This window comes from Oryx dammah, unplaced genomic scaffold, assembly GCF_014754425.2.
Source record: "Oryx dammah isolate SB20612 unplaced genomic scaffold, SCBI_Odam_1.1 HiC_scaffold_2, whole genome shotgun sequence".
Lineage (NCBI taxonomy): Eukaryota > Metazoa > Chordata > Mammalia > Artiodactyla > Bovidae > Oryx > Oryx dammah.
This window is the reverse complement of record NW_024070186.1, coordinates 173,752,126-173,769,161: the sequence shown is the minus strand read 5'-3', so window position 1 is coordinate 173,769,161 and position 17,036 is coordinate 173,752,126. Positions and strand designations below refer to the sequence as shown.

Here is a 17,036-nt window from a genome sequence, read left to right as displayed (position 1 = left end):
TGGAATTGATAGAGATGGCAAACTTCATGTTCTCCCAGGCAACGTTTATGATAGAAGTCATTAGTTTTATTCAGGGTATTACAATTTGCATTTTAAATGTTTGGCTTTTAAAAGACTGTTAAGATTGCCGTAACTTTTCCAAGTGATTTGCAAGTCCCGAAGCCTGCCAATTAGCTCAGATGGCCGTAGCAATGACTGCTTCCCTTCAGAAAGGCTGAATCGCTGAAGAGCGACCACCCTTCAAGAGCTGGATGAGTCACCAAGCCAAGTTACTTTGCACGTTGGGATAAGAAGCGTAGGCTATCAGATTTCCGTTCGTACTTCTGCCCCTTCTGCTGATTTTGATGTAGATTCTCTAATAGAGGCTTATTTTTTTCCTTTGTTTTTTTTTTTCCCAAAAATTATATATTCTTGTTAGAAGCTCAACTGTACATTCTTATATAACAGAAAGTAGAAAGTTCCGTTTCCCCTCCCTAGAGAGAGCTGCTCTTAACAATTTTGTGAATAGTCTTCCAGATATTCTAATCTATATATTGGGTTGACCAAAATATTCATTTGGGTTTTTCCATATGATCTTATGGAAAAAGCCGAATGAACTTTTTGGCCAACCCAGTATCACTTTTTTTTTTTTTTAAAGCAAAAAGAGATTGTGTTTACATATACTGTTTTGCAACTAGATTTTGTCTCCTAGCAATATGTCTTGGAGACGTTTCCATCTTGTATATATAGGTCTGTCTCATTTTTAACCATGGTGCTGGTTTCCATGGTATTGTCACATCAGAAATTATTTAATTAGTCCTCTCCAGTCTTCGTCTGGGTGCTCCCAAAGCTGATCCTAAGACAAGACTTGGGTGCAAGCAGGCTACTAGGAAGGTGATCCTAGGAAATACTGATAAGAGATTGGGCAAGTGAGACCAGAAAGGGAGGCAGGCCAGTGAAGGATGATCCATGAGTGGGTAACTGGAGCTTGGGAGGCAGGAGCACTGTCACGCTCACTGATCCTCCAGGACTCACAGAACCTGGAAAAGCTGTTATACTCATGGATACAGTTCATAGCAGTGAAAAGATACAGACTCAAACCAGCAAAAGGCAGAGTCCAGGAGAGACCAGGCATGAGCTACAAATGTCACGTGGACAGCATTTCATTCTCCCAATAACGACATGCGGCAACATGCTCGGAGGATCACCAACCAGGGAAGCTCACTGAAGGCTTTGTGTCTAGAATTTGGCTTAGGGGTCAGTCGTGCAAGCATGGCTGACAGTCCGGGTGGCTGACCCTAGTCCCCAGCCTTTTCTGAGGTCAAGTTGCTCTTGTGTGGCCCAAGGCCCCTACGAAAGTCACGTGGTCAGCATACACTGGCATGTCCCAGGCAGAGAGCAGCAGGCACTCATGGTAGGATGCTAGCAACAAAGGCTAGGGGTAGCCTCCAGGGTGGACAGGATATCAACAGCCTCAGTTACACTTGCTCATGAAGTGTTTCTGTTGTTTCCATTTTTCATGCTCATAAATGATGTTCTAGAGGAGGGGTTGGCAAATGTCTTTGTAAAGGACCAGGTAGTAAATGTTTTCAGCTTTAAAGGCCACACAGTCCCTCTTGGAGCTACTCAGCTCTGCTGCTATAGCACAAAAGCAGCTGCAGGCATTGTGGGAACAGATGGATTTGACTGGGTTCTAGTAAAACTTTATTTACAAAAAACAGGTACAGACCAGGTTTGGCTTGAGGGCTCCAGTTTGTCAGTCCCTGCTACGGTGGATAATTCTTTTATGTGTATCTTTGTCCCTTCATGCAGGTAATTCTATGGGACAGATCTCTGGAGGTAGAATTGCTGGGTCTTAAGCAATGACATTCTTATTTTGAGCAGATACTCTGCCCAAAAGATGAAACTGCTTCCTCTTTCACCAACAATACCTGAGAACATTTGAGATTTCTTTTCTTAAAACCACTTCCCAAAGAAGCAAAACCGCTAGGCTGTTTCTCCATTTTCATTCTTGAGTTTTGGAGAGGCAGAGGAAGATAGAACATTTTATCCCCAGGGAAAAAGTCCAAATGGGGCCTGAAATGGTCTCCTGATATCTTGCTTTAGATGTGAGGCCTACAGGGAAAGAGACTCTGGTAACTCGTTTTCATTTGATGAAAGTTTAACCTTCCATTCCCTACAAGGTGTGATTCAAGAGTCGTGCATGTTGCCTATTCAAAAAAGTTGTGCTTGTTTGTTTTTTCAGATGCATCAGAGAGCTTCTCAGCAATTTCCTCTATTAAGCAAAGATTCTAGTCCTAATTTTTCTCTTCTGTAAGGGGTTTCCCTATAAATAAGGTCTACCTATGCATAGTGACCACTTTATCAGATGTTCGAAAAATGAACATGGTCCAATTTTTGTTCATGGAGCTGATAGGTATGGGACACTGTTGATAGAGATGTCACTTAGCCCAGTTCAACTCTTGGTCTTTTGGGGCTTAAAACAATGGATAGAGTTTTTGTTTTTCCACTTTTCTTCGTTTCCCCTTATTTTTGTCACTTGGAATTCTTGATGTGAATCCCACAGAGGAGAACAGAGATTTGTTAGCATTCAGTGTCTGTTTTGGGTTGCATATTTTAGCTGGTTTGTTTGATAACGGGCACCCCTTCTGGGATCTGCTCGCCTGTGCTCTGCTCACGCTGGGTGAATCTTTGATAGTCCCCATTCTGTAGTCTTTCATTTATAACACAGACAAACACAGCCTGCTTTCCCGTCAGCGAGATGGCATGCCCTGACTCCCCACATGCAGATAAGGAATTAGGCAGAACTCGGCTGGGAAGATAAATCAAGCTATCTCATTAGGCTTGAAAGACACGAATTAAGCTTGCATGGGAATTAACAGCCTTCCGAAGGGACATACAGTACAATAAACGGAGAAGAAATTGCCAGAGCCCTTCCTCTCAGGAACCTTGCCTCTGCAGCCTGTCTCTTTCATAAAGGTCAACAGGTAGAAATTGAGGATTGAAAGAGCAGTGTAGTGTTTGGTGAGCACTTATTAAGTGTCAAGGCTGCACTTACTAAGAAGAGGGTGGCAGAGGATGAGATGGTTAGAAAGCATCACCTACTCAATGAACATGAATTTGAGCAAACTCTGGGAGACAGTGAAAGACAGGGAAGTCGGGCGTGCTACAGTCCATGGAGAGTCGGACACAACTTAGCAACTGAACAACATTAAGTGCCAGAATCTCACTGCAGGCTCCTAAGGTAGTTAGATTCCCGTGTAACCGAGGAGGAAACTTAGTGTCAGAGGGGCTCCTTTGCTTATCTCAGGGGTCCCAGAGCTGTCGAATGACAGAGCCAGGATTCACTCTTTGCGACCCCATGGACTGTATAGTCCATGGAATTCTCCAGGCCAGAGTACTGGAGTGGGTAGCCTTTCCAAACTTCTCCAGGGGATCTTCCCAACCCAAGGATCGAACCCAGGTCTCCCACATTGCAGGCGAATTCTTTACCAGCTGAGCCACAAGGGAAGCCCAAGAATACTGGAGTGGGTAGCCTATCCCTTCTCCAAAGGCTCTTCCCGACCCAGGAATCGAACCAGGGTCTCCTGTATTGCAGGCAGACTCTTTACCAACTGAGCTATGAAGGAAGCCCTAGGATTCACCTAGGATGTCTGTTCTCAGGACCTACAGCTTAACCAGGTGGTCCTTATCTGGGGTGAACTGACCCCCTAGAGATACTGGGCCCTGTGTGGAGATTTGGGGATTGTGACCGCTGGGCTGGGGGTGCAAATGGCACCTGGTGGTAGAGGCCTGAAGTGCTGCTGGACAGCCTACAGCACACAGGCTGCCCCCACAGAGAACTATCCAGGCCCTGGAGTCAGCAGTGCGGCCTTCAGAACCCGGTTCAAGCACTCAGCTGGACTCCAGTGATGACTGGGCGGGTCCACCGGGACTACCCGGCTGTTGTGCCCTGAGGGCAGCGCGGTGAGGCTGCCGGGTCAGAGGTCAAAAGCTGCAGCCAAAGGACTTATGGGAGGATGAGGAGGGAATCGGGGATTCTCAGGGGTTAAAAGAAACAGTGTCCCGAAAACAAGGACTCGCGCCCGCTGTCGAGGCGTATGGAGACTAACACCTCTGCCCTGCCCCTCTGGTTAGTGTTCGGCCACAACGTGAAGAGCAGCAACGACTTCATCGGGAGGATCGTCATCGGCCAGTACTCCTCCGGCCCCTCGGAATCGAACCACTGGCGGCGGATGCTCAGCGCCCACCGCACGGCCGTGGAGCAGTGGCACAGCCTGCGGTCCCGGGCCGAGTGCGACCGCGTGTCCCCTGCCTCGCTGGAGGTGACCTGAGCGCCGCGGGGACGGCAGCTGTCGTCCGTGGAAACAAGGAAGAAAACTTAGGACCAAAAAAATGCCATATGTGTATACCGTTCCATCCACACACACACGCCACACACACACACCCATGCACACCCAACTCCTCTCAGAACCAAGAGGACGCTGACTATTGATCACACACTGGCCGCCCTTGAGGAGCGAGGCCTGAGAACTTTCCAGAAGCCCCATCCATCCATCAGCCACGAGCTGAGCGGGCTCTCCCCTGAGACTTACGGGCAGTGCTTGCTCTTGTGGATCCTTCTGCCCCAAAATGCTCTTTCAACCCTCAGGCCAGAGAAAAGACCTCCCCGAGGGTGCCAGCCTCCACTGAGATGAAGTTTTCCAAGAGTCTGGCCAGTGTCTCAGAGTCGGACACGACTGAGTGACTGACACTTTCACTTCACTTTCACTTTGGCCAGTGTTGGGAGGCCTGACCCCGCCAAACCCAAAACGCGCACCCACTAGGTGACTCCTGAACAGTCTGCTGTTCCCAGAGGTTCCTCAAACCTGCTACCTTTGCCCCATCGTGTAAGTACTTTGTCTTCTCTTTGTGGGTGTGATACATAGATTAGACTATTTGAAGAAACCAAACGGCAACAAAAAATAGTCCAGTGTCAGAAGCCTCTCCTGGCTTCACTGAAGCCGTCCTTGTGTTAGCTTCTCCCTGGGGACTCCCCGTGGGTATGTGTGTGGATGTTCTGGTGTGTGTGCCCTCAGGTAAGCGTGTGTGTGTGTGTGCCTGTGTGTCCCCTTGGTGAGCAAGGTGCTGGCCGGGACCTCAGGCCTGAGCACTCTTTCTGTCTGCCTTGCCCATCAGTGAAGTTTCACCCACCACCCTCCTGTGTGTCAAGACCCCACCTTCAGTAACAGTAGCGTGTGTGAATAGCAAGTTAATAGAATATGATAGAGCAGACGAAACATTTTTTGACCGAATCATGGTGATTGTAACTCCCAGAAGACCTGCAGAGGACATGGAATAAAAAGGCCACCATGCCCCCACCCGAGTCTCCCTCCTTGTCACACTCTGAGGGTCTCACTGTGTTTTGTGTGTGAACCAAAGTCATTTCTCTCGTGCTAAGAAATTAGTGTAGTTAGAATAGATCTCTCTCTCTCTCTCTCTGTTGGATGCTTCTGTATCTTTTCTCACAGCGTATTGTCTGGTATAATGGAGAATTGTTTATTGAAATTAAAGATTATTTATTTGTGCCATGCATTTGAGTTATCTTTTTCATGAACACGGGCATGGAGGGTAGGAGGGTATTTCAGTTACTGTCTCTGTATAAAAACTCAAAACACTGGTGTTTATCATGCTCACAGATCTCATGGGTCCAGAATTCAGACCAGGCACAGGGATGGCTTGTCCCTGCCCCATGATACCTAGGGTCTCAGCTGGAACACTCGAGGGCCACAATGGGTGCAACCAGACAGCCAGTCATGCTGGACATTGTTGGTAAGACTTGTGTGTGGATGAGGCAGAAAGAACAGTTAACACGTTAAGGTATATTCATCTGACAACTGACAGGAGAACTTGTATAAAAGAAGACAACGATTTATGTTAGGTCCCTCCTGTTGCAAGCAATGGGAACTTAACACCCAATTGTTTAAGCCGCAGAGGAAGTCCTGGCTTTAGGCATAGCTGGATCCAGGGGCTCAAATGAAGTAATCAGGGCTTTGTTTATCACTCTGTCTCCTGGACAGGCTCTCCCCGTTCAGGGAGCATCATGGTTACCAGCAGCTTAATGATTTCAACTCATACTCATCATTAAGACCCAGCTTCAATCGCCAAGACAGAAATGATAGCTCCTTCCTGTCCTCCCCACAAGAAGCTTTTATTTCTGTTTAACTTTTGTAACAACAACTGCCTCTAATTGAGGCCTTACTGCATGCTAAGCCCAATGCCAGCACAGCCTTATTTAATTCTCACAACAACCTCTTGACAAAGGAGCTATTATTATCCCCATTTTCCAGGTGAGGAAAGGAAGAGTTTTTTCCTATAAAACTGTTCACTTGTTCAGGACAAGAGCCACGGCTACTTAGCTTTCTATTGGCCGTGCCCAGTAAAAGGGGCTTGACCTAGGTAAACCTCGTGGGCTGAGATGGGTCCACTCCTGGCCGCACTGGGCTTTCCAGGTTCCCCTCCTGGGTCCTCTGGTGCCTTCCGCTCTGGAGTGGAGGTGGCGTGAAGGTCAAGGGGGAAAGACAGGGAGGTTGCCTTAGGTTATGTTTCTAAGGAGAGAAAAGGAGAAGCTTTTCCTTCTTTATAAAACGGCTTCCTGCCCATGGTTGCACAGAAGGGGAGAGAAATATGAGAGAATAAACAGGATGAGGGAAGACAGGCCTAGAGATGAGGTTACATGGTGATTGGCTTTGGAGCCGGAGAAGCCACGGTTCAGACCCCAGGCCCAGCACTCCCTGCCTGCACCCTCATCAAGTCTTAGAGCTGCTCTGGGCCCCAGGTTCCTCATTATCTTACATGGGGCACTTTCGAAGCTGATGTTGAGGCAAGGACTTGGGTTCAGTTCAGTGCAGTTCAGTCGCTCAGTCATGTCCAACTCTTTGCCACCCCATGGACTGCAGCACTCCAGGCTTCAGTGTCCATCACCAGTTCCGGGAGCTTACTCAGACTCATGTCCATCGAGTCGGTGATGCCATCCAACCATCTCGTCCTCTGTTGTGCCCTTCTCCCACTTTCTATCTTCCTCAGCATCAGGGTCTTTTCAAACGAGGCAGCTCTTCCCATAAAGTGACCAAAGTATTGGAGTTTCAGCTTCAGCATCAGTCCTTCCAATGAATATTCAGGACTGGTTTCCTTTAGGATTGTCTTGGGTGTGATGGCTTATTTGGGAGGTGACCCCAGAAATCATAAACGGATGGATAAGTCAAGGGAAGGAAGAAGACCATCAAAGCCTGCTTTAACTGGCATTGTGGGCAGCTAGGGCTCAGTCATGGTGGGGACCCAGATATTAATAGAATACATTTGAGAGTGACTGCTACAGGGGGACTGGACTTTTTAACTACTGCATCTTATTGCTCAGGGCCTGAGGGGTTCCCCCGTTGGCATTCAGTGTTGGACACTTTAGCACTGTCCTGTTGGGCTGAGCCAACTTGGGTAGCATAGAGAACTTCCCGGGCAGAGAAGGAGGGTGTGCTCGAGCAGGTGAGCTGTCCCCATGGGTGGTCCAGCCCATAGCAGCCTCGTGGGCACTCGGGTAACTGAGGGTTGCAAGTGGGGCATCCCCAGCACCTGCTACCCTCGTTCCCAATAACCAGAGGGCTGACCAAGCACCAGGCCAAGTGCTAAGGGTCTCATTTCATCCTCCCGCAGCAACCCACATGGGAGATGTTGTTAGTTCCCTCTTATAAATGAGGAAGCTGAGGCTTCATGAGATTAAGTGGTGAGTAAGCAGTGGAGCTAGAATGCCAGGCAAGGCCTGGCTGACTCTAGAGCCTGATGTGAGCTAAACTGTATCTCCCGCAAGCTCGTGTACTGAAACCTTAACCCCCCCACCCCACGACCTCAGCGTGTGACTGTGTTGAGAGATGGGGCTCCTTAAAGGTGATTCAGGTTAAATGAAGTCATCAGAGTGGGCCCTGATCCAATACAACTGGTGTCCTTATATTAAGGGGAGGTGAGGACACAGAGACAGACACGCACTGAGGGAAGACGATGTACGGAGACGTGGGGAGAAAGCGGCATCTACAAGTCAAGGAGAGAGGCCGGGAGACCCAGGCCGGGGACAGCGTCTTCCCAGGAACCGCTTCTGCCAACACCTGGACTTGGGACTTCTGGCCTCCAGAACTGAGGGGCAGTGAAGCTGGGCTATTTGAGCCACCCCATCTCTGGACCTTTGTTGCAGCAGCCTTAACACATTTAACTCAGAGTCGGTGTGGCTGATCACTGTGCTGGACTGACTCATCTGAAGATAGGATGACAGTTTCTACCCCACGAGCCTGCAGGTCGTATGAGGATGAGCCAGGATAATGCCGGCAAGGTCTTAACACACCGCACGTGCTGGCTGTTCCTATGGGACATGCATTGGGCAGTGTTTGCTGATTATAGACAGAACAGTGAAGCACAGGTGTCACAGACATCCACGCCTCCTGATTCCTTTCCTTTCTGGGTGGCCTGTCTTCCACTGCCAATGGGATCGCTTTCCTTTTTTTCAGGGTCAAAAATACCATTTAAAATAATTAGGAATGAGCACCACTAAGCAAAAAATTTAAACTTATGCCTAGAAAAAAGACTGGAAGACATTGCCCTGAAGGTCGCAGGGGTTATCTTTTGGGAAGTCATTTTGCTACAATTTTATACCTTCAAATTCAGCGTTTTTGAAGGTCCTATAGTGATCTCACGGTAGTTTAACATATATCGAGCGCTTAAGTGTCAGGCATTGTTCTAAGCACTTGTGTGAGGGAAGGTATCGATTTGTTCCCATTTTTCAGATGAGGAAACCAAAGTTAAAAGGGATTAAATAATCAGTGTGCGGTCACACAGAAGCAGGTCTGAAATTTGAACACAGATACAGATATGCCTGAATTGGAAAGTATGAAATAAACTAGCCTCTATTGTCCCTTTTATAATGGTGGTGGGGGGCAGGGAAATTTATTTTACTTACTAGTAAATAAATGACAATTTTTAAAAGGTAAGAAATTAAAGGAGATGACAGGTAGATGATAGGGAGAAAGAAATAGATCTTTGCTGAACCCGCAGGCCACCGTGAGCACAATGGGTGTATGTGTGCATGTTTAGGGTCGACGGGAGAGTAATGTCTTTAAGAAACCAGAAAATATATTTTGTGTTACAAAGAGACCTCTGCTGCTGCTGCTGCTAAGTCACTTCAGTCGTGTCCAATTCTGTGCGACCCCATAGACGGCAGCCCACCAGGCTCCCCCATCCCTGGGATTCTCCAGGCAAGAACAATGGAGTGGGTTGCCATTTCCTTCTCCAATTCATGAAAGTGAAAAGTGAAAGTGAAGTCACTCAGTCATATTCGACTCTCAGCGACACCATGGACTGCAGCCCACCAGGCTCCTCCGTCCATGGGATTTTCCAGGTAAGAGTCCTGGAGTGGGCTGCCATTGCCACCTCCAAATGGCAGCAAAGATCCTATATGTTTGGAGTGGGGGGTGCAAACTATGGCCTACAGGCCAAATCTAGCCCACTGTTCTTTTTTGTAAATAAAGTTTTACTGGAACCCAGTCAGGCTCATTCCTAAGATTCAGAGTTGTGGCTTGCAAAGCCACTACTATCTGGCTCTTTACAAAAAAAAATTAAGTTGCAGTTATGTAGGATGAATAAGTCTAGAAATCAAAGGTACAGCATGATAGTTATAATTAACAACACAGTACTGAATGCTGGAAATTTGCAAAGAGTAGATTTCAGGTGCACTCAGCACACACAAAAGGAGATGATATGTTAATTAGTTTGCTGTATCATTTCACTATATATATATATATATATATATATATATCACATCATCATGTTGTACACCTTAAATATATTCTTCTTAAAAGAATTCTTCATACTTCTTAAAAAATGGAATTTTTAAGAAAGTTTGTTTGCCCCTGTCTAGAGCAAGGTAACGTGAATGTACATATGACTCCTCAGGGATCTAGTCAAAATGCAGGTTCCAATTCAGCAGGTCAGGGCTGGGGCCTGAGATTACGCACTTTTAATGAGCTCCCAGGAGATGCCGCCGCTGTGCGTCCATGAACCACATGCTGGGCTGAGCATGTCACAAATACTTGTCGTGTTTCCTTCCATGAGCAGGGTCATGATCCCATTTACCAAAATCTCCAGCCACCACATATTATCAACATGGATCATTTAGGAGGTTTATTTGCCAAATCAAAGGACTCTCCACTTTTCAAAAGCATTTCCAGTGGCCTGTGTCTAATGACCCTCCTTGTCCACCTGGTGCATTCACACAGAGCGTGTTTGACACGACAACAGGGGCCCCGAAGGACAGTCAGCACACCAGATGATGGAGAGTGGGGAGAAAGCATCCCAACTGTCTTCCGTGTTTATGTCTTTGTATCAACTTTTAAAATAAGTCAATTTCAGGGAGGGCTGTTTTATAACAGGGTATATCAGTACAGTAAGTTGTATGTACATGTCACATATAATAAACATGTCATTTATAAATGAATAAATGTGCATGCTCCAGGGCACACCCCCACAAAGCTTGGAGACAGGGGTAGACAAGAGTTCTGCTGTGGCTGAAAACGGGCCTGGGCTGTGCTCCTAGCGTGAGTCAGGCCTTGGCAGGCTTTCAGCCCTGCGTGGGCTGGCAAAGCACGCTATGTGGGCATGAGTTAAGTTATTCCTCGCAGGCACAGCCGGGTGTTGCAGAAAGAAAGTGAGTGATTGGGACACGTTTGTGCCCCGTGAATGCCAGCCACACGAAGTGTCAGGGCACCTGGCTGAGCATTTCAGGAGAGAAAGGGGGGAGAGTTCAAAGAAGGCCAGGTAAAGACCTGCACAGGATCAATGACAATCACAGCAAAATTTGCTGTCATGCGTTCAACACCTGCTATTTGCCAGCTTCTATGCTGAGTATTTCAGACAAATGATTACATTTAAACTTGGTGAGGTAGGCACTGTTATTGGGGGCTTCCCTGGTGGCTCAGACAGTCAAGATTATCTGCCTGCAGTGCAGGAGACCTGGGTTCGATCTCTGGGTCGGGAAGATGCCCTGGAGAAGAAAATGGCAACCCACTCCAGTATTTTTGCCTGGATAATCCCATGGACGGGGAGCCTGGGGGCTACAGTCCATAGGGTGGCAAGGAGTCAGACACGACTGAGCAACTAACACTTTCAGGTACTGTTATTATCCTCTATTTTATAAAGGAGGAAAGAGAGGCTCAGAGAGGCAGAGTGACTTGCCTGAGGATACAGGAAGACTCCGATTTTTAGAGGTATCAATTCATAAATGTGTGACTTCCCTGGTGGCTCAGACGGTAAAGCGTCTGTCTACAATGCGGGAGACCTGGGTTCAAGCCCTGGGTTGGGAAGATCCCCTGGAGAAGGAAATGGCAATCCACTCCAGTACTATTGCCTGGAAAATCCCATGGATAGAGGAGCCTGGTAGGCTACAGTCTATGGGGTCGCAAAGAGTCGGACACGACTGAGTGACTTCACTTTCACTTTCATGCAACAAGATTCCAATGAAACACCATCATTTAAGTTTGAACACACTAGAACAGTACACTAACAATAACATTTGCTTCTCTTTGTTGAACACTTCCTCTACATCAAGAACCTTCTACCAGTGCCTTCTTTATCCTCTGAAAGACCGGGGAGGAGTTGCCACGCCTGGCCTTCCTCCTCACTGTGGGGAATCCAGGGCTCAGGCACAGACGAGGTGGGGACTGGCTGAGCCCAAGTGCTGAGGCCCTGCCTGAAAGGGGCGCCCTCTCTCAGTTCAGTTCAGTTCAGTCGCTCAGTCATGTCCCACTCTTTGAGACCCCATGGACTGCAGCACTCCAGCCCTCCCTGTCCAGCACCAACTCCCAGAGTTTACTCAAACTCATGTCCATTGTGGGGAAGGCAATGGCAACCCGCTCCAGTACTCTTGCTTGGAAAATCCCACGGACAGAGGAGCCTGGTGGGCTGCAGCCCATGGGGTCACGAAGAGTCAGACACAACTAAAGCGACTTCCTCGAAATTGTTCCGTGAGCAAATGAGGCTTAAGTCTTGTCAGATCTTCAGATTCTCAACAAAGTGCAGAAATCTGGACTTACACTTAAAATCTCCTGATTGTATACCCCGACAACAAATTTTTAGAAATTTTAAAACACCACACATGTGTGCATGCTAAGTCGATCCAGTCGTGTCCCGCCCTTTGCAACCCCATGGACTATAGCCCACCAGGCTCCTCTGTCCATGGGATTCTCCAGACAAGAATACTGGAGAGGGTTGCCATGCCCTCCTCCAGGGGATCTTCCTTCCCGACCCAGGGATCAAATCTCGTCTCTTATGTCTCCTGCATTGGCAGGCGGGTTCTTTACAACTAGCGCTGCCCACGCAGCACGGACCCAACAAATCACATCCAGGGGTGAGTTGCCCCAGGAGACCTCAGCTCTAGATGCTAGTTTATATTTTCACTTTGTCCGAGGGTACCAAGATGCTTTGTCTCCTGTTCCAGGCTGGGATGTGTATGTTGCTATTGTCCCAAGGGATGCAAACCCAGGCCCAAGGTCACTCGTGGCTTGGAAGCAGGACTGTGCTTCCTCTTAGTTCTCCGAAGCGGGCCGGCCAGGGGCAGCCTTCGGGCTGTCACTCTGAGCTGACCTCGGTGTGTGGGAAGGAGGGAGGTGGGAGAAGGAGGGGAGGGGAGAGGGCGGAGACTGGGGTCTCTCTACCCAGTCCTCCTGAGTTCCGAGCGGGAGAACCATCGGACCCGGCAGGGCCTCTTTCCCCTGCTCAAGCCGGGAGGTGGCTTTCTCGGGGCCCAGGATGCAGAAGTGGGGGCTGTTGATCGTGTCCGTCCTAACCCTTCTCTCCGCGCAGGCCTTTCCGCAGACGGACATCAACATCAGCCCAGGTGAGTACTGGGGCCAGGGCCGGGAGCAGGTGGAGAGGAGGACGTCTGCAAATACTTGAGTTGTCACTGAGGCCTCACTGACTAGGCTGCAGGCCTGCCTGACCCGAGGAATGTTGGGGGGCCAAGCAGAGCTTCCTGACAGCCCCCCTCCAGCTCCTCTCCCTCCAGCTGATGGACATTGTCCTAGGGCCAGACCCAAAGAGACCTGGTGATAAAGCCCAGCATTGCATCTTGAAAGCTGGGTGACCTGGCACAAGTTTCTTGACCTCTCTGAGCCTTGGTTGCCTTTAGAAAACAGTGGCCACAATGGCCCCCTCTATGCAAGGAAGATGAGATAATGTGAGGAAAATGCCTGGCACTATAAGAAGATCTGAAAATGATGTTTTTGTTAGGGATTTGGCATCTGAGCTACCCACCCTCACCTTGGCTGTGATAGCTGTTCCCAGGGAGCTTTCAGACTTGCTGCTGTGCCATAGCGTTGGGCACAGAGGAGGACATAGGGGTCCCTCTAGTGACCTCCCTGGCGCCTGGCCTAATGACACTCAGCTCTGCAAATTTTCTGGATCTCCTGGGATTGGGACCCATCAGACGCAGGCATGTGGCCTCCCAGTGTCCCACTTGAAGGATACTGGGCTTCAACTCAATAGGGAAGTCAGGGTGCTGACTCTGGGGTAGGAAGAGTCCTGAGTCCTTTAATCCCTTCAAGGCAGAGGATCTTGCCTGTCACCTCTACCAGGAGGGTGCTTTCCAAACATTGTTTTAAAACTATTAATAATACCAATAACAACAACTGATGCTTGTGTAGCCCTCACTATATGCCAGGCACTGTTTTAAGCACTTTTTATATATGGAATTATTTAATCCTCACAATAACTCTATGGCATAGATACTATTTCTGTCTCTATTAAAATAGAACTAATACTGTAATAAAACATATGTAAGGTCCCCATAAGACCATATTATTGAGCTGTTACAGTGCTGGGGTGAATCTAAATAGAAGGGTGACAGGATTAACCAATGTCCAGGTAAACTTGAATTTTAGGTAAACAAATAAATCATTTTTTAATGTGTCTCAAAGATTGCATGGGACATACGTTATGCTAAAAATTACTTGTTTATCTGAAATTCAAATTTTACTGGGCATTATTTAATCTAGCAACCCTGGTGATGGGGGATGTAAAGGGTGGTCAGTTCATTTGGGCAAGCATCAGGGCCTCTGGTCTGCCATAAACTCTCTGAGTGTTTGTATTAGTCAGCTCAGGCTGCCATAACAAAATACCACAGACTGGGTGGCTTCAACTACAAGAAGCATTCTGGAAGCTTCATGTCCAAGATCAAGATGCCACCTGATCTGTTACCTCGAGAGAGCCTTCTTCCTGGCTTGCAAGTGGCCACATGGTAGAGAGAGAGAGTGCTCTGGTCTCTCTTCCTCTTCTTATAAGGCCACTAATCCCATCATGGGGACCCCTTGACTCCATCTAACCTTCACCGTCTTCCAAAGGCTCTGCCTGCAAACGCCATCACTCTAGGGGTTGGGTCTTTGACATGGGAATTTGGGAGGGCACACAGACATTCAGTCCATAATGGTGTCTTTGCATCCCTTGTTCTTGTGCCTCAATTTTCTCATCTGAGCAATGGGTGAACAGGAGAGAAATTGGACAGAATATCTTCAAAGGATATTTGTGTGTTCCAAGATCTTGCCTTTCTGCCCGGCAGTAAGTGCAAAGGCCTGCGGCTGAGTTTGAGAGTAGGAGCAACTAGGGAAGCCCTCCTCCTCTCTCACTAGTTTGTGCCCGTGGGACCTTTCTCAGAGCTTAAAGTTTTCTCCTCTTCAAAGTGGGGATAATAATGGTTTTAGAGAAGCTTCAAGGAGATCACACAAGTGAAGAGCTTAGCACATAGTAAGCATTTGAAAAACAGCTTTTACCTTACTACTTCTGCCACTGTGGTTGTTGATGTTATGATAGAATTGGCCAGAAGACACAGTTTTCTGCTGTGACAGAAATGCCTTCAAAAAGGCACTTCCGGCCTCTAGCCCCATGCCTCAGTCCCACTGTACTGATAGGGAGACTGAGATCCCTGCCAACCCAGCAACTTTGGAGACCTCAGAGTCAGAGTTGGAAGGACAGGTCCCAGAAGTCCACTCAGCCTGATCCTTCCACATTACAGTTGTACACACTGAGGCCTATGGAAGCCAAATAATCTGGCCAAGGTCATCATCCGTCCAGCCCAGCGGAAAGCCCAGTTCAAGCCTGAGTGGACAAATCCACTAGAGCAAAGTGATTTCGGAAGAGAATGTGTGAGCTAAGTGTTTGCGTTTGTAAGTGTGAGTGTGTGTGTGTTGATGTGGGACTAGAGAGTGCTTAGCTGGGGTCTTGGTGAGCCTGTGCAGACCACGAAGGTGGGTGCACAGCCAAAACCCATCCTTATTGAGAGTGGGCCTGGTTCGTCTTCTTCTCCTGCACCCCTAGCCTTTAGGTGTAAAATTCCCCCTTAATCCCACTGCTCTGGATCTTTCATGAACATGCAAATATATTCAAATTGTATAACTCAGCCATACCCCTAGATCTGCTTTGGAAACAAACCTTTAGACCAGTGGTCCCCAATCTTTTTGGCACCAGGGACCAGTTTCCTGGAAGACAGTTTTCCCATGGACTAGGGGTGAGGCAGTGTTGGGGAGGGGTAGGATGGTTCTCATAAGGGGCGCAAACCTAGATCCTTCACTGACAGAGTTCCCACTAGGGTTTGAGCTTCTATAAGGATCTAATGTTGCCGCTGATCTGACCGGAGGTGGAGCTCAAGTGGTGTGAGTGATGGGGAGCGGCTGTAAATACAGATGAAGCTTTGCTCACTCACCCACTGCCCACCTACTGCAGTGCAGCCTGGTTCCTAACAAGCCACAGGCTGGTTCTGGCCCATGCCCTAGGGGTTGGGGACCCATGCTTCCTGCTTTAGACAATTCTGAGAGACTTGGGAGGATTTAGCCAGACTAGTTCCTTTTCCTAAAACCTTTCTCAGAACCTAGCTTTGATCACCTTGTTTATGTGGATTCACAAATATTAAGTGCTTAAAAGAGGGCCTGGCACCTGGTAAAGTCTACCAAAACATTTGCTATTATGATTCTTCAAGCATAACCATCAAAAAGCTTCCTTTCCTTGGCTCATGAGCCAAGAACTTTTCACAGCAAAGGAAATTCTAACAAAGTGTTTCAATGCTCAGAGCCTGCTTCTACAGGGCTTCAGGGTTGGGGAGGGAGAATCAGTTATGTTCCATAGCCTCTTCCTCTCCCCTCCAAAAAGCTGGCACTGTGGAATTGTGTTTGGATGTGTGAGTGTGTGTGTGTTGATGTGGGACTAGAGAGCGCTCAGCTGGGGTCTTGGTGAGCCCGTGCAGACCATGAAGGTGGGCACACCGCCAAAACCCATCCTTCTTGACAGTGGGCCTGGTTCGTCTTCTTCTCCTGCACCAGGAATATTCCCAGCTCCAGGAATATTCCAGGGCCAAGGCTGTTTCTGCTGTAATAATATCTCATGTTTACTAGAATGCCTACTATGAGTCAGGCACTGGCTTACCTGTGAAGTAGGCACTATCATCATGCCTATTTTACAGAGAAGAAAACTGAGGCACAAAGAGTTGAGTTTCTAACTAGAGTAATCTAACTCCAGAGCCTAAGCTCTGAGGCTGGCACACAGAGGCTTAGGCAACAGAGAGTCCCTGCTTCCCAGAGTACATCCCTCTGCACCCTCTAGTCTGGATCATAGAGCTGGATGCTAGAGTGCCGCCCTCGCCCCGACCTGGACACTCTAGCCTATTTCCTGCCCCCGCTATACGGTCTCAGAGCCCTCTGCACACTTCTAGAATGTCCCTTAGCCTGTAAGGACTCATGGCCAGGTATGCCACATGTTCCTCCCTCCAGACTGTGACTTGAGGGCACAGACCTCAAGCCAGATAAGCACCCAGGAAATGTTGAGTTATTTGCTTGATATCATGATGCTCTTAGTTATCTCAGGCTGCTATCACAAAATATTGGGCTGGCCGAAAAGTTCATTCATGTTTTTCCATAAGACATTTTGGAAAAACCCAAAGGAACCTAGTACCATAGACTTGGAGGCTTAACGCCCTGGAATTTATTTCTCACAGTTCTAAAGCC

At 48.1% G+C, this 17,036-nt stretch overlaps 1 protein-coding gene across 1 annotated transcript in view; it reads left to right on the top strand.

The window, feature by feature from the left end:
- Nucleotides 1-5,553, top strand: part of SYT17 (synaptotagmin 17) — an 83,872-nt gene extending 78,319 nt beyond the window's left edge. The window contains exon 8 of the mRNA XM_040257043.1: nt 4,117-5,553. Within this exon, the coding sequence (XP_040112977.1) occupies nt 4,117-4,313 (197 nt within the window). The 3' untranslated portion in view covers nt 4,314-5,553. The remainder of the gene's footprint in view (nt 1-4,116) is intronic.
- Nucleotides 5,554-17,036: the final 11,483 nt, after the last annotated feature.